Below are 26458 nucleotides of genomic sequence, written 5' to 3' on the forward strand. Positions count from 1 at the left end.
CAGCTCCTCTTCCCATTGCTGCTTCATGTGATCTAAGGAAGGAGATGGATTGGCTTGCATGAAATAGATACTACACACTTTTGCAGTATAGCTCAATTTCCAAAAGTTCTTCTTTTCAACTGCTCTGTGGGGCCTCAGGAGACTGAGAGAAATATTACTTTTTCTAACCTGTAGCTATCGGAAGCAGTTGGACGTGGGTATGCTAAACTAAAGAGGTCCTTTACACAGGTCACACCTCTCTTACCCATTGTTGTGCAGAGTTAATGAGCCCAGATTATTCAAAAAAGGATGCTTAAAACAATTAAAATGAATCCTAAACTGGCCTCAAATCTTAAGAGCTCCAAAGACAACAAGGTTGTTGGTAAAAGGGCTCTTGCTCGGTGGCAGCTGGGAACAAATCAGAGAGCTCAGTGTAACAGGGTTGTGAGATTGTTGCTCAGTGATCCCCTAATTTTTACAGTGGTTCAGAGTTATATATATATTTATATATTTTGGTCACAAAGGCACCAATATGTGTAAATCTTAGAGCTGAAGCGATTAGTCAATTAATCGATTAGTCAACCAACCAAAACTGAATACAAATTGCAGAAAGTCTGAGGATTAGGTTGCTCAAAGGTGATGGTTTTCTGTTTGTCTTTTATGACAGTAAACTGAATATCTTTGGGCTTTGGACTGCTGAAGCAAGACATCTGAAGATTTGCTGATATTTTACAGACCAAATGATTAATCAAATTATCTGTGCATTAAACAATATCGTGGATAATCCCAATAAACAAGAAAATATATTATGTTATTAATAAATGTGTAGACTTGACCATGACAGTTAGCCCCATTAATCCCTTCACTCATCCACATATACCTTATAGCATATAACTACCTCGGTGTATTACAGAGACGTATAAGAAGCAACATGCTGTGCCTTAATGTCAACTGAAACCACTAGTGAAACTGTACGTATACGTCTCTCTATTACAGTAAACATCCTCCAGAGTCACCGATGCTCTGCAGTGATTAATGTCACCCAAGAATATACAAATGACAAGTTTTTAAAATAAATAGAAGCATTTAAATTTGAAACGTCTTTAACCGACCTTAATTAGTAAATAATGTATTTTTGTACTTTCATGGGAACAGCAATACAGAGACAACAGCTACTGTAACGATGAGTGATGATCTAAAACCGACTCATAGAAGCTAAATCATCCCTGAAACGACCGTGAAGTCAAAATAAAATAAAACATCTTATTTAAATTACTCACCAAAACAAAATCCATGGTGAAAGAGTAGACAGTGAGGAATTGCACAATCAACTTCAGATGAGAGTTAATTTCATTTGAAAAAGAAAAAGTCAGATGATCACCAGACGAGGACACCACTAAAATCACCCGAAGGATGAGGAACTCTGGCTTTAAGCCATCTGTAGATTTCCTCTGAAGTTGAGTCAAACAACGTGTTAAAGGAAGCCTGTGTGTTTGTGTGTCAGAGCCTTCAGTTCTTTGAAAGATTCAAAAAAGTGGTGCGAGAAACAGGAAACAGTGAGATGACGCAACCCCTCAGTGGCAACGTCAATGAGATCCTCCGCCTGATTTCCTATAATTCCACTAAACCGCTGACATAATGATGCCTACGTACGTGAGAGTAAGTCATGGGCCGGATACAGTGTTTGGACGTAGGTAGTGGTGGTGTGTGTAAGAAGAGGGTGGGTACGCTGGATATACTGGGCACATTAGTGGCTTCGATGCAAACTCTTTTTTCCTTCTCTTCATAAGCGAGTCTGAAACCAAAGACACAAATGTAGATGAGAGATTGTAGGCAGGTATTGGAGAGAGGATCAATCAAGTACAGCAAACTGAATCGCTGGTCAGAGGCGTGAGAACATGAAAGTCCAACTGACTCTGAAAAAGCCTTCCAACACACATTCAAATTAGAGGATACCGTATATACTGCAGTAAACCTCCACTGGGTCAGTGTTCAAAGGAAAAATCTCAGTCTTGAATTACTAGTGTATATATACTTCATAAGCAATATGAACATGAATGTATATATAATAGGCTAAGTTTATTATTTACTTTCCTACAAAAGTTACAGATATTAGGATTGCAACCAGCTTTATGGATTGATGTCTCTGGTTTATTGTTTCATGGTTCAGACACTGAAATTACACTTGAATTATATCTACAACTGTTCAGTAACTGCGTGAAATAATGATTTAGATTCCGGTGTATAAACACAAAACAATATTGACGTGGAATACGGTACCTACAAGATGTAAAATACTGATAGAGTTCCTTTCTGCAAGGCAGAAAGACTTGAACAAGATAAAACCGTCCTCAGAGCGCCGAACCAGTAAGTATTGATTTGGTTATTTGGAGGTCAGAAGCCGTCTAGACGTGAAAGTCACGATTGAGATAAATGTGGGTGAAAAACAACTGTTTTAGATGTCGAGGCCACATATAACTAATTTCAACACTATTTCAATTTAAGTCCTAAACATGACCATTACCAGTGAAATATGGTCATTGAAATGCTGTTAAAACAATGTCTGTGAATGTTTAATTCAACTAAGTGTTATATTGTATACATCTCTTATAGACAGTATATGGTCTATAGTATATACTGCACCTAACCTTGGTATATAAAGAAAGACATGGCTCAGAAAGTATCATACAAATATTATTACAACAATAAACTATATCGGAAATAAATTAAAAACAATAAATAAGAAACAAAAAAACCTAAACAGTGTCAACTTTATAACTGGGCAACATTTGGTTGAAACGTGAGTTTAAAATAATGGACAATATTTGACCTGCTTATATTTACTGGGGAGTTTAAATGTGACTTTTGACTGATTAGATTGGGATACAGGTGCATTTAAGTATTATTTATTTATTACTTAATTTTGTTTTGGAGTAGGCTACTTTCATTTTTTTTCACCACTACATTTTATAAATATTATAGATTTAACTTTACTGCATTTATCTGTCTGGGACTGTCCTTGTAGTATTGCAAGATTTCACAATACCTATTTGAGTAGTTTAAGCAATTTAACCCCTGAAAGCTGCCATTTGTCGTATTTAACCATTGTTTCTTTACATATTTTCGGTGTATTTACCAGTCATCTCTTGACCTAAATGACCATTTGAATGCAGTAGGCTTTTTCTTTGTAATGGGAGTATTTTTACACTGTGGCGTTGCTATTTTAGGATGTGAGTGTGCTACTACTTCCACCTCTGCCGGATCTGTCGGCTAAATCCAACCCAGGCACGCGCTGAAATAACGTTATTAGATGAATCATACATGCGCAATAAACGTTAATAGAGCAGGTCATCGTGTAAAAACCCAAAACAACACTAGCTGTACACTTCCCTCTGTGTCTGTACTGCACTGAGCCTGCAGCAGCACCCAGAAGTGAACAAAGCGACCCGGAAGCGGTGGTCCGACTGGAAGCAGGCAGAAAGAACATCAACCTTTTATATTATAGCTGTAGCCTTCTCGCAAGACAATATCTGCAACCGGGACACCAGGTATTTGTGCATGTATGTTCGTGTCTACGCTGCCGTGCATTTCTCTGATCGGTTATATCACCCTAGATGCGTGCAATGTGCACAAAAATGCAATTGCTGTCCTTTGATTCGTCCAAAAGTTGCAGAATGTGGGGGAAAAAAAAGCTGCCCTAAAAGTGAAATGTGGTGAAGATGGCACAGCGTTTTTCGGGAGAAAGGACATTGTGCGCCGGGTACATTTTGACCTTAACGCGTAGCTACGGTTGTTTTAATCGGTCTGGTGTTTGGGTCGCGTCTGCATCTTGTCCGTTTCCGTGCTGTTTTTTTTTTTTTTTTTTTTTTTTTTTTTTTTGCAGGGCATGGTTGTTGTAGGAAGTGTCAGTTTTTTTAAGAGCTGTGGAGGCCGGGCTATTCAAACCTGCAATTCGCCGTAAACAATCATTCATGCCTTTGACATGATAAACACACCTTTGTGTCCGCGTCGCGCTCGCTTCTTATCCCCGTCACCCCCCTCACCACTAGATGTTCATGCTCCTAAATTTTTTGGGGTCTGCAGAATATGGCGTCCCGCCTTATAAAAATAAGGCTGCCATTTTTGTTTCTCTTTTGTCTGGAAATGTTTAAAGAAAACTGTCTGAGAATGTCTGAGTCGCACCGGGAGGGTTGATCCGCGAAACCCTCCATCGGTCCGGGTCGCGAGACGCTCTCAAAGACAGCCGACATGTCCGAAAAGTCAAAGAATGGAAAGTTTTTTGTTTTTTCCTTAGCGTTTATCTGAACATTTAAAGCGACGTCCACTTATTTTCGGGATTTCACTCTCAGACAAAAGGAGCAGAGGGGCTAAATGTGGAAGCTAATCGGCTAATGCTCTGTCACACTGATGCCTTTCTTATAAGTGACACGATACATTATAGGTGACATTTAATGTTTGACCTGTGTTCACTTAAAAGTGACAGTTTGGCTCGTGGTCACACTGATGGCCTAATCTACACTCTGGGTTTTATTAACATACATTTATAGGAACTCCTCACACTGTTACAATAGTCTTGACATGTTATTCAAGGGTTATGACTTATTTTACTTATTTTCAAGGTTAATGCAGGTCCTTAAAAAATCGATAAAATCTGATAAATCCAGTTATTTTTGACAAATGTAAACTCCAGATCCGCTTACTAGATTGTTCCACCTTTTAACTGCATCTCTAGGTCTTCCTCAGCAGATGGAGTTTGTTTATGATAACTGAGGAAGACCATGAGACTTGAAACTTTAATTAATATTTTTGTTTTTCAAACTATGCATTTCCAAGTTTTGCAATTTCAGCCTAAATTGTGGTTAAATGTAAAGCCCATTAAAGCCATAGCCAACATAACATTTAACTCATTTTTTTTAGGTTTACCCAACCTCCAGTTTCACTTACCTGTCTTAAGAAATGCAAAATAACCTTTTTATTTGTCCTTCAGGGAATTGAAACAAATATATATTAATACAAGCCCTTTTTAAAATATGAATAACTTAATATGAAGCTTCCTATTAAATATCCTCCAGTTGCTCGTTATTGTGCAACCAGTGCAGTGAAACTTTGGCTCTTAACATTTCTTTATTTTTGGTCTTAAGAAAAGGTTTCAAAAGTTCCTCAACACAATGTGTCCTCAGTGGATAAGTGGAGCCGTTTGAGCACCATGAATTGTAAACTGTGTGATTTAAGCATGGAAGTGCACGCAAAGCTGGATGAGAGTGTACATGCTGGAAACTAATGAAACCTGTCCAGTCATTTGGTGCCAAAGGAAAGGCTTCACCTTTTCTACTGTCAATCCCAGTTAAAGTCTGCCAGTCTGTAACTTTAACGCACACTGCCTGTAGACCTAGAAAAACAGTGGTTTGTGTCATAAACCCCTCTCTGACTGAGCTCAACAAGTATAGATTGACTTTTGATTGTGACTAAAATACATTTTATATATTTCAGGATGGCAGAGCCTCGATTTAACAACCCGTATTTCTGGCCGCCACCTCCATCCATGCCGGGCCAGGTAAGTCCACCCATCACATGTAATTACTGTGACATTTCCGCCTTTCATTGCCATTTGTTTCCTTGTGTGAATGTCTTTTCAAACATTCAGCACCAGTCTGTAAGTGAAGCAACCTCTCAGAGTGAGAATCCTACACAGGTCTTCCTCGTAGATTAAAAACAAATAAGTCATAATCAAGCTTGTACTGTGTGCTGGTCTGTGTTTTCTTTCCGGGGAAGTGTTTCTGGGGCGTGAATGACATTCACACACGGTGGTAGTTTTCTGTTGAGCATGACCCGTTAACCCTTTCAGCTGGATAACCTGGTGCTCATTAACAAGATCAAGGAGCAGCTGATGGCCGAGAAGATCCGACCCCTGCACCTGCCGCCTACCTCTACCCCATCCCAGCAGTCTTTGCTGGTGTCCAACTCGTCCCCGGACGGCAGCGCTCAGCACATCATGTCGCTGCCTAAGCTCCAGTCGCAGCAGGTGCAGGGCCACCACCCGCAGCAGCAGGGCTCTGGACAACCGGACATTGCTCTACACGCTCGCCCCGCCTCCAGCTCTGGGCCAGGTACAGTCTCCACTTTGTTGTTTGTAAAACAAAGTTTGGGTATTGGTACTGTATAAAAGGTCTATCTATATCAAGACCATTCACTGTTCACGGATTAAAATGCCACCGCCTGACAACTTGCAGATGGAAATATGGACGACAAGTCAGCAGTGAAGGCCAAAGGATTGTGGGAAGACTGGCACATGAGACAGCTCAGCGAGCAACAGAACCGGATCAACCATCGCTCAGGTACTGCAGCCAGGTGGTCTCTGTGGTCTGGTGGTGACATGGGTAAATAACAGCAAGAAAAAATCGGCCTCTGGTGGTGTTTAACAGTGTGACTGATTACATTTGATTGTCTTAGTAGATTTTGATACACAAATGCACGCAGTAAGGGTAAATGGACATACCATAGCTGGTAATAAGACAAGTTCATTTACTGTACTAACATTCAGTGTGCATACTTATGTACTCAGTGTGTCATTAGTCAGTTAGTTGAAAGGTGTTCCTTAGGAATTAATGTATGGAAATACATGGAGAGAGTGTTGTGCAGGCTGAGCAGAGTATTAGAGTATTAGGGAGTAATACGGTCTTTGGTTTTCAGGCAATTTTAGATTCAGCTAATTCAGACTGAAACCTGTGAAACTTGTTGTAGCATATTTACAACAAATCATGTATTCACAGCTAACCATTTAGCAAACTCTGCTGCGGTGCTTTATGAATTTCAGTAAATGTGTTCTCCTGTTCCAGGCAGCCATTTGTTTTTTATTCATTTCTGTACAGTGTAAAAATCGGTGAACAGACTTGATGTTCCCTTCACTGTGATGCAACAACTCAAACAAGTTTCAAGAGTCTGCTAACAGATCATTATATCATACAGAAATTAATAGAAACCAATGGCTCTTTTGAATAGTAGGAAATATTCATTGAAAAATGTAAAACTGTATATAGCATGCATTCAAAAATGTACCAAACATGTCAATCTGTAGAACTTCCTTCAAGTCACCTGTAGTGTTAAAGCGGGTCTGCTTTTCACTTCCACAGGTCTGGCTCCTTCATCCCGACCTGACAGTCACAGCACCTCAGAGGCCCTGACCCCCACGACTCCAACCTCCAGCAGCCTGAACCGCCTGGGCGGTGCCCCCTCTATGAACATCATCTCTGGGCTGGCCAGCGGTCCTGGCATGGACCACATGAAAATCGGCGGCCTGGCCGGCCTGTTGGGCCCCCCGCCCAAGGCAACCCGTGGACGGAAGAAGATCAAAGCTGAAAACCAGGCTGGTCCTCTGCTGGTGGTGCCCTACCCTATCCTAGCTGACCAAGGCTGTGTCACTTTGGCACCCAAAGAGGGCAAAATCTACAGGTTGGGCACTGGACACCGCTGCTATTGTCTTGGACGTTTTTATTGCATCACAGGGGGAAGAATATTTCCTCTCAGCGCTGGCCTCGTAAAGCCAATACACAAATTGAATTGCGGTCTACAACAGATCAATAGTCATTTGCTTGTTTGGTTTTAAGTCGGCTGTAGATGATTGAGATGTGGTCCTCCTTACTGAGACATCAACATGAACCCATCGTTCACCTGATTGGATTCACTCAGTGGACTGTCAATTGATCTTTACCCCTTATTATCACCTGGAATATTTTTTTGGATACTAAACCTCCTCCGACTTCTTCTTTTTTAAATTAATCTACAATTAAACTCTATTCCGACTTTGGTTGGGACCCAGGCCTACTGCTTTATTAAGAATTGGTCTTGTTCTGGTTTAAATGTCTTGAAAATGACAGAAGTAGTCTTGCTATTGGGAAAACAGTGGTTCAATACTTAAAAACATCAATGGCGTGACACTGTATAGTCTCGATAGGGCTCCATTTCTATACCACCCTTAACTGATCACATGTATGCATTCTTGTGTCCTGTTTTTGTCCCCAAGATGTAAAGTGTGCCCGCTCACCTTCCTATCAAAGTCAGAGATGCAGATTCACTCCAAGTCCCACACGGAGGCCAAACCACACAAGTGTCCCCACTGCTCCAAGACGTTTGCCAACGCCTCCTACCTGTCCCAGCACCTGCGCATCCACCTGGGGATCAAACCCTACCACTGCTCCTACTGCGAAAACTCCTTCCGTCAGCTGTCACACCTGCAGCAGCACACCAGGTCGGTCCAGCTGTGAGCACAAAGCAGGGGAAGCTAAGCTAATGGGGGGGGGGGGGGGGGGTTAAAAGCAAACCTATTTGTTTTTAACATTTCTGATCTGCTTCTTTTGCCACAGAATCCACACTGGCGATAGGCCTTATAAATGTGCTCACCCTGGATGTGAAAAGGCTTTTACCCAGCTGTCTAACCTCCAGGTCAGTACATGGTCACTCTACTTAATTCTTCCACAGCAGATACTACAACAGTCACCGTTACTTTACAGCGGTTCACTGCTTTTTAAAGCAGAATTAACAGCATTTGTCTGCGTTTCTTCCCTAACAGTCTCACCAGAGGCAGCACAACAAAGACAAGCCGTATAAATGTCCTAACTGCTACCGTGCCTACTCAGACTCGGCATCGTTGCAGATCCACTTATCAGCGCACGCCATCAAAAACGCTAAGGCCTACTGCTGTAGCATGTGTGGCCGGGCATACACCTCAGTGAGTAAACCACAGGTTATCTTGATGTTATTTTATGTGTGTCAGGTTTTTCCAGTGTGCCTTCAGACGGATGGAGAAGATGATGGCCTTTGATGTTACTCTGCCTCACTGGAAACTAGCAGTTTCCTCCTTTGTGATAATTAACAATTCAACACGTTCTTGCTCGTATTCAAACTATACAGAAAAGAGGTGAATTATTTTTTCTACAAAGTACCACTTCACTTGATCCTTTTACTTGTAAAACTGGGTTGTACGGTGCACATTTAATCTCTTATCCAGTCAAATCAAAATGTTTTCTGCCACCGCCAATCTGCAAATTACACTCCAAGCCCGACAGTTTACTCTAGAGCTGAAACAATTCATTTAATACTCAATCAACATAAAATGAATTACCTCAATCAACTGTTTTGATCATTGCATAATTGTAATGGCATCTTTTGGGCAGAAATATAAAATATTTACTGGTTCCAGTACCTGAAATGTGAATATTTAGCTGTTTTTATTCTTCATAATAATAATAATATCTTTAAGTTTTGAATTGGACAAAATGTGCTTGGAGCAAATATTCCGAAATAGATTAGACGAGTGCTTCACAACCAAGTGCCATCGAGGCGTAACAGTTTGCAACAAAACACAACAAAACCTTATTTTGCCAATAAGCACACCTTCAAAAAGATGCTATTCATCTAGGAAACAGCCTCTGTGGTGGTTGAAGTGTGAACAGCGGTCAGTCCAAAAACATACGTTTTCGTTTGGCGTTGTTCTTCGGTCGCATGACACAACTGCAAAGCCAGCTCAGCCAATGTCTTCTTTGGTGAATTAAGCTTTTAAAAGCGTTCTACTAAATGTGTCTTCAGTTCTTCTTGCTGGATCCACTGAATATTTGTGTTATTTCTGAAGGTTACTCCGGGTATATTGCTGACAAAGATAAGATGTCCAATCTGTTGTCCTTTAATCTTGGACTGTTTGGTTTGTTTTCATGTCTTTCGTAGGAGACCTACCTTATGAAGCACATGTCCAAACACACAGTGGTGGAGCACCTAGTGAGCCACCAGTCGCCTCAGAGGACCGAGTCGCCCAGCATCCCCATACGCATCTCCCTCATCTGAGCTCCCGGCCGCTCAGCAGCAGGTCGGATTCAAAGTCTATGTTAGGCTGGAGTTTATGAGGCCCTGCACCCACCGCCATCTACATAAGGCTTACATTAGCATTATGACCGCTGACATAAGCATTCAGTGCTAGATTCAGTAAACAGGCTGCCTCCATCCATCTTGACACAGGCCGTCTTTGTCAAAATGAGCACAGCGTTATTTTGTGAATGTAAAGATACAGCTAGATGTTGCCCGGAGGATCGAGTGGCAAAGAATGTCTTGCGTCAGATTTAATAAGCACTTTCGTAAGCGTCATGTAAACTGCCGGATGCATTGGCCATCAGAAATGTTTTAGTTAGATTTGTTTTTATTTTTTCCTCTTCCATGAAATGGGTTTCAAAAATGTGCCAGATGATATTTGCCCTTATAAAGAATTGAGAAAATGTAAAATAAAATGTTTGCTGGGTGTGTTCTGGAGACATCCAAAGATAATCTTAAAGCACTTTTAGGCCTTGTGGTTTTGGCTCAAATTGTTTCAATCTTGTTGGATGGGAAATGCCAAAGGGCATTACATGTGGCAGCTAAGAGTACTGTCTGTGTATAAATAACAGTCTTTTTCTATTGCTTTTTTTGTTTTTACAAAAAAAGTACACATTTACAGGGTCATCTAAATTTGAAGAAAGGCAATCGCTAGATGACAATTTAAACATTTAATGATTGTATTAAGAAGTTGCATTATTGACTTGGGAAGACAAAAAGTAGAGCAACCAGGAAGGGAAGAAGGATGAATGTTTTTCTTTTTTCTTTCACTCCATATTTGACATTCACCTTTAAGGCACCTTTATGATCATAACATGTGATCAAAGAAACACTGTTTTTGACATTATATTTTCCTGACGTCCCATTAACTTGTGCCATATATGAACCTTGTTTAGGTTTTAAGAGAAAGCAAATCTTGCCATAGCTTGTCAGCTTTCTCTAGTCAGTTAAGCTTTGACTATTAGAAGTATTAGAAGTTGAATGCATTGCACATGTATCCGTGCCAGCTCTAATCTACTCATCCCTTCTTTGAAACACAGCTAAAATGAATTAACTTACCCCGGTGGTAGATTTTAAACCCAAACATTGGACCAAAATGTGAAGTTATGTACAGCTCCTCTGACCCAGTTAAGTATTTTTTAAACTTTAATAAGCTTTACCCATTTGAAATAAACTGCAGTACAAGTCATATTCCATAGACCTATGTTACGAGTTTGTGTGGAGGTGATGCTTCTCCTTTTTGACTTATTTTTCTCCTTTGTATTCTTTTTATTGTACACAGTATTGTTTGTTGTATTTTTACTGTAACTTTAACCTCCGGATGGTACTAATAGAGTACTCTGTATTCTTCAGGGCACTTCAGAAAAGGTGCTACGGCTAGACGTTACGTTTGAGATGGAACTGAGAATGATGTAAAATACATATACAGTATATAGTATGTCTTCAAAAGAATTAAAACGTATTACTCAAGCCACTGGCCTGAAAACAGACATTTACGCCAACAACAGACCCTGCCTCTTCAACTTAATCTCTCTTTTGAGATAATGGGAAAATGTACATGTTGCTGTACTGTAAAACATGTTACTCATTTATAGTACCTATTTTTTGGTTTTCATAAACATGCTCCGTTTGGGTTTTGTAAAAGTTTATGTATGAACTTACTGTAATTATTTTAGTCTACCCATATGTTATTAATATTCATGTTTTATATCAGTTATTTACATGTAAGCCTTAACTGTTTTATCATCCCATTTCCATTAATCTGTATTGTGTTCTGCAGTATTCAGTCGTGTAAACATTTTAATTTTCTTCCTTCCGCATGGAGTTCCTGAGCTGTAATCTGTATGATAACTGTTTAACCCATGTTCTCTATGAAAAGATATTGCGTAGATTTATTACACTTTTTCCTGTCTTGCATTGTGGTTTCATATACAGTTTCTAGACAACTAAATATGCACAGCCAAGACTGAGAAGTTAAACTAAGGTTATCAATGTTTAAAAAAGGAAAACAAGCTTTGTATCTTTACCTTGTTTAATAAACAGACTGTTATAAATTCATCAGTGATTGCTTGTTTTGTACTAAAAACTGTACCTGCCGACAGATCTGTGGTTTAAGAGAGGAGGAAACAAATACTACGTTCATTTAGTCACTTTTATTTATGAAAATATTTGTTTAAAAAATTATTTACATGGATGCAACACAAGTCAAAGTTTCTCGTCGATTTAGATGTCTGTTGCAAATAGGCTTTCGTTATTTGACGTGTTCACGCAGCAGCAGGATAAAGTTAAACACTTCATAATTTCAGGCACATTGTAGACAAAATAGAGCATGCTTTCCGCACTGTACAATACTATTATTTACACAAAATAGTACTAGCTCATGTGTATTTAGTTCACACACACACACACACACACACACACACACATCTCTTCGTAAAAGGGTGCAAGTACTTTCTGAATGATTGAGGTTGACCAATTATTTAAAAAAAGAATTAATTTTGGCCATTTTAAAAATTACAAGCGAAGAAGCAAATTGTAAATACTGGAGTGGCTACACATCACATGCAACAGGCAAGTGAGTCCATGATATCAACGTTATATACTGTACGACATGAGTAAAAATGCGCTAAGATTTTTGACACAGTAAAACCATAGACATACAACACCATTGGCATTCTTTCATTGAAAACACTGCCAGGATTAAATACAACTGAGGAAAATACGTACTATTGACATACTGCTACATTTTCCCAAACTGTAAACAAGTAAAACTTCTCATAAAGTGCTCAGTTTAAACTAGTCTCACTCAAACCTCCCTCATCAAATGTCTTTTAGACATTCACTGTGCTCGTGTGAAGTACATCGTCTTATCTTGTACCATTACATTAAAAAAAATATATATATCATCTTTTTCCGTAAGCCAACACGAGGCTTTCAAGCATTCTGGTTTGTCGATGCAAACAACTGACCAACCTCCCAGGCATAATGCACACAAGGATGTGCCACATGTATAGCTTCCAAATTAAATCTTCCATCACTTTCGGTTTCCTTTTACAAATGTCATAAAAATTGACACTTGCACAGGCTTTTTTTTTTTTAAAAGTCCATCGAATGTTAATTCTGAATCTGGATCAAAAAACAGTGCTGGCAAGCCGAACAACGATACAAAAGAGATATCACCCTGAGCAGAGCTCCAGTGGAAGCTCCCATATCATTATTACTGCCTTAAAACAAGGATTGTTTACTATCCAAGATGTTTTCACTTCTTTATTCTGTCTTTTGTCTCCAGTGGAAGTGGCGGATGCTTTAGTCCAACCCATGACAGTTGACTTCTAGCACATATCCTCGCTGTTGGAAACACCTTCCACCGCTTCCACCCGGTCGCTGTTATCAGAGCTCCCCTCTGAGCCTTTGGTGTCTGGAAGAACTAACGGTGAGGTGAGGTTCAGGTAGCTCTGCTCTGACGGTTGGTGTGTGGAGACAGACGCTCGACTGCCGTCCGCCACCACTACGCGATCGGACACCTTCACGCGGCAGATTGCATCAAGGATGTCGCGTGGGTCACACGAACCGGACGTCAGACTGGCAACACAGACGTAGAGAGAATTAGCAGAAAATGCACATACAAGCACAAATGACAAATGTCAATCATCATAACAAAACAATTAGTGGTCTCAAAACCACCTTACCTCAGCATAGATGTATGCAGGAAGGCATCACAGAGACTGTCAGAGGGGAGCACTTTCTTGGCAGTCTGTTGGGCATTTGCACCCTTTATGATAATAAAAAAAAAAAAAATTACAATTAAAGAAGCCACACGTCACTCAGCTGTGATGTAAAGCATTATAAAACAAGATCTAAAACCTGTGGATTTTGTGTGGCATGTCCCATTAAGGCATACCGATGTGTATGGCGTTACCTCCAGGCTGTAGAATGATTGGACGTTCCTCACGGCACGCTCTAAGGAACTGACTTGGTTGGAGAGCTTCAGGATTCGATCCTGAAGGTGTCTGTTTTCCATTTCTAAGACGTTGACCCTGGAACAACATTAGATTAGCTTTAGTAGTTTTCCTTGACAATAATCTTTAAAGTCTTTGTTGAGAAACGTCCCAATCTACAATTGTACCAATAAAGTAATTCAGTCAAGTTAACATATGTTCAGCAATCTGATATCCAATCAGAACACTTAATTTGCCCCTTCAAAAGAAACAGCGGCAGGTATGAGTGTTAAAAGTTATTCATCAGTGTGATTCATTAAGATACCTGTGTTGGACAGTGGAGGCGGTCCTCATGCCTTTGCTGCCCATTTCCTCTGCCTCGCTCAGCTTCCGCAACAGTTCCCTTTTCTCCTCCAAAAGCTTCTCATTTTCCTCCGTCACTGTATGGATCCTGTCCTTCTCCTGAAGCCACCGGGGAGAAATAGACAAAGACAGGGATACTTTAGAAAAGATTTTTCTGGCAAGTAGAGGAACTCTGACAGCGTTCTGTGTCATGTGTTTGTGTGTGTGTGTGTGTGTGTGTGTGTGTGTGTGTGTGTGTGTGTCAGACCTTGTCTGAGAGGCTGGAGGCCATCACCAGGTCGTTCTCCAGTTTCTGGATGATGCGATCCCTCTGGGCAGTCTCCTTGAGATACACCTGCTTGGCTTGACGCAGCCTGATCTTGTGCTGACTCTGCTTTTCGTTGTACTTTCTGGTTGGTGGAGCAGAGGAAATTGACCTCAGGCAAAGCAACTACTTCTCCAAGTGTACTGATAACGCTAAAACCTTGTTCAGCTGATCAGGAAGTACATGGTAATTAGTTAGCCAGGGTACCAGAGTTCATTATATTTCAATGTCAATACCTATATTCATGCTTGTGTGGGCGTCTCACCTGCCGTGTGCGTCCAGTTGGAGGAGAACTTGCTGCAGCTCCTCCTGCAGTCTGTCACACTCCAGCTGACTGGTCATCAAGTCCTCCTGCAGTTTGTGGCATGACTTCTGGCTGTCTCTTGCCTGAGGGAAAACGTATAAATACATAAAAGATAAACATGGCCAGCAGTTTAATGTGAAGACTGTGTGTACTGACTTTGTAAAGATAAAAATCCAAAAGTCAAGTCATTTGAAAAACACATTTCTACAGTCAAAAAAAGAGATTCTATCCCACTTGTGGGAATTTACTGGGTTGCAGCTACTGACTGAACTCTTGAGACCGCTCAAGATTTGAAGTGGAGATAAAGCAACAGGGCTGGTAGGCGGTACAAAAATTGTTTTGGGTATTAGCCGAAAAAACTCCCACTTTATATTACACTTCTATTAATTGAAGTTGTGCTTTGGAAAAACAGAAAGGCAAACTCTTCAGTATACGAGTCACAAGAAAAATAAAATAAAATCAAAGAGATGATGAATGACACAAGTTAGAATCCTACATTGAAAAGCTGAGTAAAGGCTGAGAACAACAATGGATATAAATTGTGAATCACGTTTGATCAAAACTTTTGTCGTGACGTGAAACGGACATTAAGACTGGCGTCCAAAACCCTGCAGCACAAATAACATCTGCTGAGCTGTTGTACACCGTTCCTTACCTCCTCTCTGGCCTTGCTAAGCTCCACCTCCAGGATGTTCAGACGGGTGTCCAGCTGCTGGGCACGGTGGCTGAGCTCTGTCTTTGTCCTAGTCATGGAGGCCTCTTTCAGCCTCAGGGAGCGCACCTGCTGCTGCAGCTCCTCGTCACGCTGCTCTAACAGCTTCCTGAGATAGAAATGGAAGACAAGATGGCTAGAAGGAGTGCCTTGCAATGCTGGTAATGGCACTATTACTGCTGCTGGGACCAAGTCAAACTGGACAGCGTCAGCAGCACCGCAATTTGTGCAACCTGGTGATGTGCTCCTCCTGCTGCTGGGCTCTCAGAGCCGACAAGGTGTCAGACAGATCCCTGCTGTCCCTCTCCAGGCGGCTGCTCTCTCCGGCCCGGGCTTCCTCCACGCGCAGCTGGTGCTGGGCGCTCTTAAGCTGCAGCTGCAGCTCCAACACCTGTCATTCCAACAGAGCCACAGGCTTCACTCAGTGTGACAAACAGATACCATGAGCTGCCAACCTCCCATCATTTCCAGAGTACCCCTGGATGTCCTGAAGGTATTTGACACAAATAGTCTATAACGTTGCTGAACAACCCAGAGAAAGAGCTACGCCAAGTGAAGCACAACACGTCTCTGCAAAATGAATGTCCCACGGATTCTTAACCTCAACAAGAGAGGAAAAACTGAGGCGTAAAATCCTCTGGGGTCTCTGTCGCAAAGCCTAAACTAGATGGGATTTATTAAAAAAGCACCAGATTCGACACCAGATGAGATGAAAGTGCTGACCTTCTTGTCAACAGCAATGAGCCGCGCCCTCTCGGCCTGCAGGTCCTCCTGCAGACTGGTGGTGGTGCTGCGGTTTGTAGAGTTGCGTGCCAGGTCCAACTCCAGTTCCTTGATCTTCTGCTGCTGACGTTCACACTCAGCAGCCTGTGCGCGGAGGCTCTGCTCCACCTGGACCAGCTTGGTCTGGACCTGCTTCAGCTCTGCAGAAAGCTGAAGGAAGCATGTGAAACACCAGAGCATGAGCCCAAAGCAGATGCTTAATAACACCAGCGTAACAGCTATTCTGACAATTATAGATTTCTGTATGGCACCTTTTTTACAAGTTAAGTTACAGTTTCACATTTGCTCATGGTGATTATCATTTACAGGGAGATGACTGGGTAACGAAGAGATTGATTAAGATGGTGATTATGTAATAAATGTCAGAGGCATTCAGGAAATTCCAACTGCGCTGTACTTAAATACCAACTTTGAGTTTTTCCTGGTCCAGCAGGGTGTTGTGTCTCTTCAGGTCCATGTTTTTCTCCTTCTCGTAGCGCAGCTCTCTCTCTGCTGAGGTGAAGAGGTTCCGGGCCCTCTGCAGGTCCTGCTTCATCTGTTTAGCCTCCTCTGCCTTCTGGCTCAGCACCGAGTCCTGGGACTGAAGAGGGAAATGTTGGGATGTGTTTAACCGTGAGGGAGGACAGATAAATAAAGGCTAAGCTAAGCTTGTTTTGCGGCTGCTGTGAACCATCAAGCCAATCCCAAGTGCCCTCGATTTAAATTATTTAAAAGTTAAATTCTGTAAAAAGCACCATGTAGCACTGGAATTGGGAGACCTAAAGTTTTAGTTTTTAATCATCAGCATTTATTATTAATATTAAAGAGAGGAAGAATGCCAGAAATGCTCAAATTGCTGCTGCCTAGGTCAAAGTAAAGCAATACAAAGACAATTATGTAATAAACTGAAACTCAGAAATACTGAATACAAGGAGACCGTGATTATTAGAGATTTTAAAGTGAACTGCAGGAACAGCATGGCTATCTGGGCATGTTAAGGGTGAGTTATGATCGTGCATACCTTGATGCGTGCCTGGGCTTCATTGACCTGAGCTTGCAGTGCCAGTTGGTGCTGAGATGCCAGCTGCCGCTCCTCCGCTAGGTTGGTCTGCAGATGATTCAGCTACAAAGAAAACACACACATATACAGTATGTATAATACATGATTCTGGCAGAGGAAATTCCCTCTCTGCTCGCCTTCCTCTACAAGCAGGTCAAAGGTTAGGATCAACTTCAGTACTCAAGCTGGTGGGAACTAGTGTCTCACTCAAGGACATAAAAACTGGACAGCTGCACATTGAACCAGGGCTGTCATGCTGAAGGACATCCTCTCCACTCTAACCCGTTACCTCAATTACTGAGCTTCTAAATAATCAATACGTATGGAGCTTTTTACAAACCAATTTAAAACTACCAAAGGACATTTAATCCAGTTACCTCCAGCTGGTAAAAAACACAGCTGCTCGGCTTTCATAACAGTCCTGTTTTAGTCTCTATTCACTGGTTACCAGGCAGTTTTAGAATTGACTTAAAGATTTTACTGATCACCTTTAAAGCACTTTTCCTCAGGCAGGACTCTGCTGGCTGTTCCTGAGTCCCAGCTCAAGACTAAAGGTGACCGGGCTTTTGCGGTCAAGGACCCTCAGCTCTGGAAGTAGCTGCATGAGTGTCTGAGGCTTGCAGAATCATTGGCTTCTTTGATATCACTTCCCTAAACTGATCTTTTCAGTAAAGCCTTTCATTTATTTTAGCACACCATTGTATCGTCAACATGTCTTATTTGTGTATTGGCCAGATTTCAGTCCTGAAATGTTTTCATCCTGGTTCGAACATGTCAAGCACTTTATAAATTAGTTTTAAAAAGCACATAAAGCATACTTTAAATGTATATTATTATTATTGTTATTATCATTATTATTATTACCTGATCCAACCACTCCTCCTTTGTCCTCTCCCCTGGACTAGTGTGCTGTTCAGGCTTCTGGCTGCTAGTAAGTGCTGCTGAGAGTTGCTCTTGATGCCACTTGAGCTGCTCTTCGAGGCGCTGCATCTCAAGCTCCAGTCTCTCTCTCTGCCCCTCAGCTGTCAGCTTCTCCTGGACACTGGAGCTCAGCTTGGCCTGGAGCTCGGCAGTCTGCAGCCGCTCAGAAACCATGTCATCCCTGGAACATATGCAAAGTTATGCAAAGACTGAGTAAGCTCCGGTGTGTCATGGCCGGTCACAGGATAGGACTGGCCATTATCAGAGATGGGCAGTATTTCTATTACTTGTATTTGAAATACGTATTTCAATTACTTTTGAGTATTTTGTAATTTGTATTTGACTGGGCCGATTAAAAATCTAATGTAATTTGTAACAAAATACTTTAGAGTGGAGTAATTTTGTATTTAAAATACTCAAAATACTTTCTCCACGAATCAAAAAACAGTTCACGAGTTCAGTCTTCAGATCTTCAAGTTCAGCTGATTGTCTGTCAAGTTAAATATTGTATCTGAGTGTGACAGACGTCAACTAGCTTGATGTATACTTTATGTCTGGGTCTGGCTACATAGCCTATTGTATATACATGGTGATGGTTAAAATATCAAGCTAGCGATCGATGCTAACATGCTAGCATGCTGTCTAGGCTAGTGCATAGCCAGTGTTTAGCAAGTTAGCTTATCAGTCGAGTAGCTAGCTATAGGAAGAGGGAGATTGGGAGCTTGTATTTCATATGTGATGAATATTTTCTTGTTGATACAAAGCCAAAGTTTATGGGCTGTTAAGTCCAATTAATACAAATATATATATACATAATCAAGTTGTTGTCTTTCAATAGCGTTGCTTAGTTACACTGACATTCTGTGACTGTTCTTCCTTTTTGTGGGGTTCACCAGAGCTTTGTGTACATTATAGCACAAACCTGAATGCTCTGCTATACCAAATTGTGAGAAAACAGAAAATCCAGAAAAAAGTATTTCCTATATTTTAAATACAAAATACATGTATTTTGTTACATTTTCTGGCACCAGTATTTTGTATTTTGTATTTTGTTGTAATACATTTATTTGGGGGTATTTTGTATTTTGTATCTAAATACATTTTGATGTATTTTTGCCCATCTCTGGCCATTATACATGATAGAAGTACCTGAAGGCATTGAGTGTCGTCTGGAGGCTGCTGAGTTCAGCAGTTAGCCGGTCAGCCTGCTCCTTCAGCTGCTCAACCTGAAGCATGCTTTGCCTCTTGTCCTCCTGGGCTCGGTTGCTCTCCTTGTAGCACTCCAGCTCGTTCCCCAGCCGGCTGTGGGCACGCTCCATCTGGGCCACCTGTCCGGCAGAGAGGCAAAGACGGGAAAGTAGTCAGAAACTATAGTTTTAGTGGTGTAAATGTGAAATTGATGCTGTAAATTGACATATTTTAATGTTGTCAAGTTCATTTTCATTTATTTCCTCGATTTAATAATCATTTATCCCTATCGCAGAGCAGGCAGACTTGTAAAATCAACAAACCTTCTCCTCCAGAACTGCTTTTTCCCCCTTGACTTGGGTTAGGCTCTTGATGAGTGTTTTCCCTTGTTGGCAGTCTGTCTGAAGGCTCTTGACCTCGAGTCTCAGCTTCTTCAGCTCACGCTCACCTATCTGCAAAGCCTTTAACGTAGAGAGTGAGGGATTTGTGAGGGAATCTGTGTGGCTTGTAACTCTAATTTTGTACTGAAGGACTAAATCTCCTGAGCTGAAAATTGAATTTCACATATTTGTGTAGCTGTGATGTTATTGCTCTGGCTATGTGTGTGTTTTTTTACCTCCTTGTCTTTTTTGAGGGCGGCCTGGGCAGCACTGAGGTCTACCTCCAGCTGTTTCCTCCAGTCTTTCTCCTCAGTCAGACGAGCCTCTAGAAGAGCCGTTCTCTCCTGGCTGCTGTCCCGTAGGTGCTTCACACACGGTGTCAGGGGAACACAAAGTATTTTCCGGTTGTTGCTTATATTTAAAAAACAACAATAACAAAAATGTTGCTCTATTCAAATCTGTGTAGTTGAGCTCATCACAAGCCGTAGTGTTCTTGCTGCGTTAACAAACCACTGTGAAATGAGCACAGAGGAAACATATAATATATACAACAAATATATATGATATTCAAAAGTGAGCAATGTCTTACCAGCTGCAAGTAGGACTCAGTGGTTTCGACCTCCTCACCATTCTTCAACATTCTGTCATGGACCTCCTGCTTCTTCAACTCTGCCTCCAGGGCCTTGATCTGCAATGACCAGTTAAGATTACCACTCAGCCATTAGGGAGAATAATAAGAGACAGGTGCTAGACTAAATTATATGAGTTCTTATAGTCAAGGACTGGCATTAGTGAATGTCAGAGACACCAGCTTTCTTCACCATCTCAGGTGAAATGTCTTTAAACTCACATTTAGTATGTTTAGTAAATAATCCGTTCATCTTTTGTTTGGTTGAGAAAATGTCTTTTTAGCGCTGCTCCTTACCCTCCTGTGCAGTCCCTCTAGTTCTCCCTCGTGGCGATGCCTCGCCCCCTTGCTGGCATTCTGGGCCTCCCCTAGCAGAGCCTCCAGCTCCTCATTCCTCTCCTCCAGCTCTTCCAGATCCTTGCGTAGCCTCAGGAGTTGCCGTTGCAGCTCCCTCATCTGTATAAGCCTGTCTTCTACCGCCTCATGACACCTGACAGAGAACGATGGTGATGATGATGATGATGATTTAAAGTCGGAAAAAGCAGGTGGGATAGTCTCAAAGAATGCCAACATTCATTTATCACACTATCAACCACTGTTGAGCTGCTGTAACGACTGAATTTGCCTGGTGTGGGAAAAATAAAGATGAAAAATGAATGTATTTACCGTTTGTGAACGTAATCCTTGTCTTGGGTTGAAGAGCCAGACAGACTGTTTTGTTGTTCACTGCTAATGCAGTTGTCCTTTCGATCCTCTTTGGTCACAACATCTTGGTCTGCGTCATTTATTGCCGACTGGACAGACACACAACACCAAAAAATGGCACGCTGCTGCAACAACACTATAAGTTTTAAATTCAATGAAGAAAATGAGTGAAATACCAACCTGGTCCAGGAGTTTTTCCTTTTCAGACTCTAAAGTGCGGACTCTCTCCCTCAGAGCTCTGTTCTCAACGTCTAGCGTGTCATTTTGCTCTTTGGATCGCTGCAGCTTCAGCATATCTGTGAAAAGACAAAACCATGACCGTGCATGAATATCTAAAATCTTGTTTTGCCCTTTTAAACCATATTATACAATGTTACACATATACGGTATGAAGTAGCTATGATGATAATACCTGTAGCACACTGTGGCCACAAAGGGAAGGCGATCAATTTGTTAAGAAAGTTGTTTGAAAGTTGCTCAGCATGTTAAAAATGTGTTTATTCAGTCCGTAAGGCGAACCGCATGAAGCATTTTAACTAACTAATGGAACATTCTGTTGGGACTAGTGTTACATTAGTGACTTTGTGCATCGGTCTGGTTATGCGAGACTGTTTTCTTGCCAAATGTCGTGCAAAACCATGGATGCATTCGGTAGCTGCTATAAGATTTGACTGTTTCAATCAAACATTTTCCTCCAGCTTATTATGAATATAAGGGGAATAATACAATGCCCTGTTCAAGTGTGCAAGCCAATGGAGAGGGATATACAGTAGAAAAGTAATAGTAAGTAAACTTCCTAATCAGGTAGCATTTCTTCTAGAAACCTGTATCAAAATGAATTACATTTAAAAGAATAAAATATGAATGTGAAGGATTGAAATTAACCGAATATAAAAAAATGAAAAAAGTGTGTTGAATATATTTTCCCTTTCTTAAGCACAAACAGAACAGTAATATCTAAACAATATCCAACTCGAACTCTTAAACCAACCAAAATGTTTGAATAATAAAATAAAATCTCCAAACAATGTGGCTGGTGTTAACGTCACACACTGAATGGCAGTTTTTAAGTTCACACCCAAGTCTGTCTCACCACAGTGTTTCAGTTTGTCCACTTCCTTCCTCAGGTTCTCTACTTCTTGGACCGTTCCTTGAAGCTCAGATCCTGAGATTATAAGCATATTTGTTATTCTATAAAGCCAAGAATATGTGTTCTTCTCATGCATGACTTTTATAACATTTCTTTTTATATGCTGTTAACGGAGTCCTGCAGATTGCTAGAACACACTAGTTCCACATAAAAAATGTACAGCTTAGAAAATGAAGTTGTTATATCGCCAAATCTGTAGCCTGACAACAACAAACATTGACATATGAGTGGGGCAAGACATTCAAGCTGCTTTATATGTGCATAAAAATATTTTAAAGGTCAGAGGTAGCCAGCTGGGTAGACCAGAGACTGGGGCTGCATTTGAACACCTGCATGTTTCTTCCAACCACCTAATTCAGCAACAGTGTGCAAAACAAAATACAAAACTTTAGTGTATAGTCTCAAGAAACATGACATCAAAATCTAACCCAGACTCACAATTCTTTGAGGGATACATACTGTAAGTCTTGCTACATACCACTTTGGTCTAGGTTGTTGTTTTTGGCGGCATCCAGCTCGTTGGTGAGTCTGCGAATATCCTGATGAGCCATCGCCAGCCTCCCAGACGCCTCTTCAAGGTCCCGCTCCAGCCGCTGGCGCTCATTTCGCTCCTGGGAAATCTGCTCACTGTGGGCCTGATGTAAGAGAATAAAAGCACGGATGGTAAGAGTGGGAGGAATGCAACAGGTAAGAAGATTGGTAGTTAGGCTGGAGATGCAAGTGTCCCAACATGCTGATGTAAGAGACATGCACTCAGAGGTTGAGAGTCATCATCACCACAGGCCTGGAAAGGAGTGAGGGCAATGAGTTATTCTCTTATATTTCAACATTCTCCTGCGCAGAGAGACCAGTGGGACAAAGAGTACACATGCGGTTACCTGTGACATGCCATTACTGTTCCACCCACTTCGAGCACTCGTCAGTTGTTAGAAAATCGCAATCACAGACGTGTTACTGAGACAAGCAATGTCGTCCGCAATCGTATTGGTCATGCAGATATCGAAGCACATTGTCAGCGTGGAAGGTATTTCAAAATGTAGCAACACTTTGAAACAAGCCTGCGATGCCCTCTTTATCACAGCGTCAGTGTTAGTTACTTAGTTAGTACTGTAGAATGCGGTGAGGGGGAAACCTACAGGGGTAATATTGTGTTTGCTCTGACCAGACCTGCGCAGCCCAAAGAGCTTCTTCCATGGACTCTGGGATGAACACTGCTGAGAGGAGAGACCCATGTGTGCAGAATCACAACAGACACTACATAACTATCACGTGGTATCCCTGTCCTTTAACTGGAGACAAAATATTGTTATTTTCTTCACAAATTGTATTCAACCTAAAGTTATACAGACCTGTAACACAGCTAAGGCACAATGACGGTCACCTCACCTTCGTCAGGTTATCTTTGGTTTTCTGCATGTCCTCCCTCTGCTGCCTTAGCTCTTCTTCCATTGTGTGGCGAATAAGCTCCTGTCCAAGAAAGACACTCACTTAACCACGTTTACGTTTATATCTCTGCCCTGGATAACCATTACATTCACTGAAACTATGAAGTCTTTGGACAGGTCAATTTGAAACGTCAAGGTGATCTTTGTTTAAGACGGTAGAGGCTGCGCACTTTCACCGGAAAACTGTCATGTACAGTTTAAATGATGCAAAATGAACCACACCAATGTACATTCTATATTAGCTGTTAAAACATTTCAAAATTTACTTTTGTGTGCGGTTTGTTTCCTGTGAATAATTGATATTCTGAGGAAACTGAACAGTTCTGATGTACGTATAGGTCAGTCCTTTACCTGGTGGTGGACTTCCCCAACGTCGACAGTGAGGCTCTGACTTTCCAGTCTCCTCTCAGCCGCCTCCAGCCTCTCCAGAAGTGTGGCCCTCTCCACCAGCAAGTAAGCCACCTGCTCGCTGGGGCTGGTCAAGCCTATCTCCCCGAGGTCCTCCTGAGCTAACATCTCCGCCAGCTCCTTGCTCTGAATCTCTGGAAGAAAGAGTTTTTTCACTGGTCAGAGATTTGTGAAAAATCACTGCAGACAAGACAAAATAGTGCACAGGTTCGCTATATGGCAGAAGATTTAACATAAACACAAGTAAAAATAAGTAAAGATAGCAGTAAAGATAGCAGATCCTTTAATATATTCACAGGCACAATTTTAGAAACTGTAAACTATGGTGTGTTTGAAATATCCATCTCAGGGGCTCTGGAGAGCCAGGCAAGGCTACAACTCAAAGGAAAGAATGCCAACATTTTATATTCCATACTATATAGTACTACATTCATATCGAATTCACCTTGATGTTGCCTGATCTGGTGAAGCTCTTGTCGCAAGTGATCATTGTCTCTCTCATGGTCTGCAGTCACACACTCTCGCTCTTCCAGCAGCCCTCGAATATGTGCAACATAGCTTTCCACCTGACAGACAAAAAGACAAAAATTCTAACTGCTGACAGGAACTGACATACCATTTTGAGCAATTGGCAAAGGTATGATAGACTGGAAGCTTGGGAGCTTTCCATCACACACATCAAACAGCCGGTGTTCACCTCCTTCATTTCACCGGCCTGCTGGGTTTGTAAGGTCTGCAGCTCTTGGGTGGCTGACTGAAGCATTGCCTCCCTAGCAAGCAGCTGCTGCCACAGGTGGCGCTGCTGCTCCTCCACACTGGCCCCTGGGGGCAAGCCATCCTTCTGAAGCCGCATAGAAATCTGGTCCAGCTCTGTCTTCACCTGAGAAACCCAGGAGGAGGAGCTGTAAGTTGTGTGACCGGCTATCATATCTATCACATACGTGTTGAACTGTTATGTTGCGCTGCAGCTTGTAAAATAAATGAAATCAAGAAGCATCCACAAATGAGGCTCGTCAGTGAATGAGTGGCATTGAGTACCCTGCATGTCACAGCAGTTATAACATAATATACTTCAACTCACGTGTCTACATATGCAATCATTTCCTTAACTTTTATGCTTTATGCGGTTGTATACTGCTACAGGTTGCTTTTTAATATGTGACACGCTATAACAACTGCAGCACAATGAGCTAAATAGTCGTACTTTTGCACTTGTGAATTGTTTACTTTTGCCAAACAATTATCCAGCAAACTAACCAGCAAACAATAGGATTAACAACAGTGTTCAACATCAAGGTGGTCAGTCTCGCTGAAAGCTGAGCCCGTGCGTGTAACACACAGCAGAAGGACATCACAACATCAGAGTGGCATGCCAGCACTAAACACCTGTTGCTGAATTCAATACTGTACGTTGTAGGGCTTGTAACCTGAGCAGCCCCCCCCCCCCCCCCCATGCAGCATTCAAACTACTCCTGGAGCGGTCCCTGCTCCAACAACATGCAACATATTGCTAGGTATCGGGTCTCGTGTGCCTGCTGTACTTAAACATCACAGAAACTGGTATATGATCTTGCCTTCGTGGGACAAACGGCTTAAAAGATCAGACATTAACTACAACCACCTGGCTATGGGTGCAAGATGTATACACTACAACAGCATCTTTCATTTTTACAGTAACTTATTCTTGTTAAATTGCCGGTAGACAAAAAAGCATCAGAGATCAACAAAACAATGTCACAAGTTGTGTAGATTGAAATGGTTAACAATCACATATTTCTGGTGTTGAACACTGGAACAAAGCTACTCAAGAGTGACTGCCACCGTGTTATCTGTAAGCAAATGAACAGCTGTGAACGTTACCTCGTGATCCATGGTCTGAAATTAACTTTGATGAAGCAGCATCTGTGAATGATGAAGTTCTGATCCCAAACAACAATTTAGCCGACGCGGTATCCAATAGAACACAAGTCGGTTTGAAATGATGCAGCAATGAACAACAAATCTTCAAACTTCATCACTTCCATTGTTGTTGCAGTTCATCCATGACAACGGCTCTTGTCCTCGAGCTCCCCTGCAAAACACGAGATACATTTTAAACAATGCTTCATCAAGTCATGTTGAGACTTGCGGTCACAAGTTTAGAGGTGAGACAGTCTCTCTCAGTTTAGACACAGGGCCACTTCAGTTCAACAGCTGAGTTATATTGCATCACCTGAGGCTATGCAAAGCTTCATGATGATTAGCTATGTTTGATCTACTGCAGCCAATGTAATCAGGAGGAATTTAACAATATGGGTGACACCTCTATCCTCGAAGCTTGCGCTTGCAGTTGGGAACGTTGCATTTAGCGACACAG

At 41.6% G+C, this 26458-nt stretch overlaps 2 protein-coding genes across 4 annotated transcripts; one reads left to right on the forward strand and one right to left on the reverse strand.

The window, feature by feature from the left end:
• Positions 1–3471: 3471 nt before the first annotated feature.
• On the forward strand, positions 3472–11886 carry znf362b (zinc finger protein 362b). 2 transcript variants are annotated; one of them, XM_079166570.1, is made up of 9 exons: positions 3472–3527; positions 5470–5533; positions 5825–6086; positions 6210–6314; positions 7110–7428; positions 8000–8224; positions 8340–8418; positions 8546–8704; positions 9697–11886. In XM_079166570.1, the coding sequence occupies exons 2-9, from the start codon at positions 5471–5473 to the stop codon at positions 9811–9813; spliced, it is 1329 nt and encodes a 442-aa protein (XP_079022696.1). In that variant the 5' UTR covers positions 3472–3527; position 5470; the 3' UTR covers positions 9814–11886. The 2 variants fall into 2 exon arrangements, with proteins under 2 accessions (XP_079022696.1, XP_079022697.1); XM_079166571.1 differs by having other exon boundaries at positions 5852–6086.
• A 93-nt stretch (positions 11887–11979) lies between these two features.
• ccdc30 (coiled-coil domain containing 30) lies at positions 11980–26078 on the reverse strand. 2 transcript variants are annotated; one of them, XM_079180326.1, is made up of 27 exons: positions 25963–26078; positions 24800–24982; positions 24548–24668; positions 24046–24236; positions 23636–23716; positions 23386–23460; positions 22728–22884; positions 22193–22264; positions 21280–21395; positions 21061–21188; positions 20692–20884; positions 20356–20454; positions 20003–20131; positions 19710–19847; positions 19348–19526; positions 18142–18379; positions 17239–17340; positions 16648–16818; positions 16179–16388; positions 15689–15846; positions 15399–15564; positions 14705–14826; positions 14383–14524; positions 14098–14234; positions 13754–13871; positions 13524–13606; positions 11980–13416 (listed from the first exon to the last, which is right to left on the reverse strand). In XM_079180326.1, exons 1-27 carry the CDS (start codon positions 25972–25974, stop codon positions 13167–13169), a joined length of 3771 nt encoding a protein of 1256 aa, XP_079036452.1. In that variant the 5' UTR covers positions 25975–26078; the 3' UTR covers positions 11980–13166. The 2 variants fall into 2 exon arrangements, with proteins under 2 accessions (XP_079036452.1, XP_079036453.1); XM_079180327.1 differs by lacking the exon at positions 23386–23460.
• Positions 26079–26458: the final 380 nt, after the last annotated feature.

This window comes from Pholis gunnellus (assembly GCF_910591455.1).
Source record: "Pholis gunnellus genome assembly, chromosome: 2".
Taxonomy (NCBI): Eukaryota; Metazoa; Chordata; class Actinopteri; order Perciformes; family Pholidae; genus Pholis; species Pholis gunnellus.

Coding starts and splice junctions, on each gene's coding strand:
- znf362b (XM_079166570.1), top strand. CDS start 5,471: ATGGCAGAGCCTCGATTTAACAACCCGTATTTCTGGCCGCCACCTCCA. Junction 8,419..8,545: donor CCCAGCTGTCTAACCTCCAG/GTCAGTACATGG, acceptor CTTCCCTAACAG/TCTCACCAGAGGCAGCACAA. Junction 8,705..9,696: donor GTGGCCGGGCATACACCTCA/GTGAGTAAACCA, acceptor TGTCTTTCGTAG/GAGACCTACCTTATGAAGCA.
- ccdc30 (XM_079180326.1), bottom strand. Junction 23,717..24,045: donor TTGGGGAAGTCCACCACCAG/GTAAAGGACTGA, acceptor TTTCTTGGACAG/GAGCTTATTCGCCACACAAT. Junction 22,885..23,385: donor GCAAACACAATATTACCCCT/GTAGGTTTCCCC, acceptor CTCTTACATCAG/GCCCACAGTGAGCAGATTTC.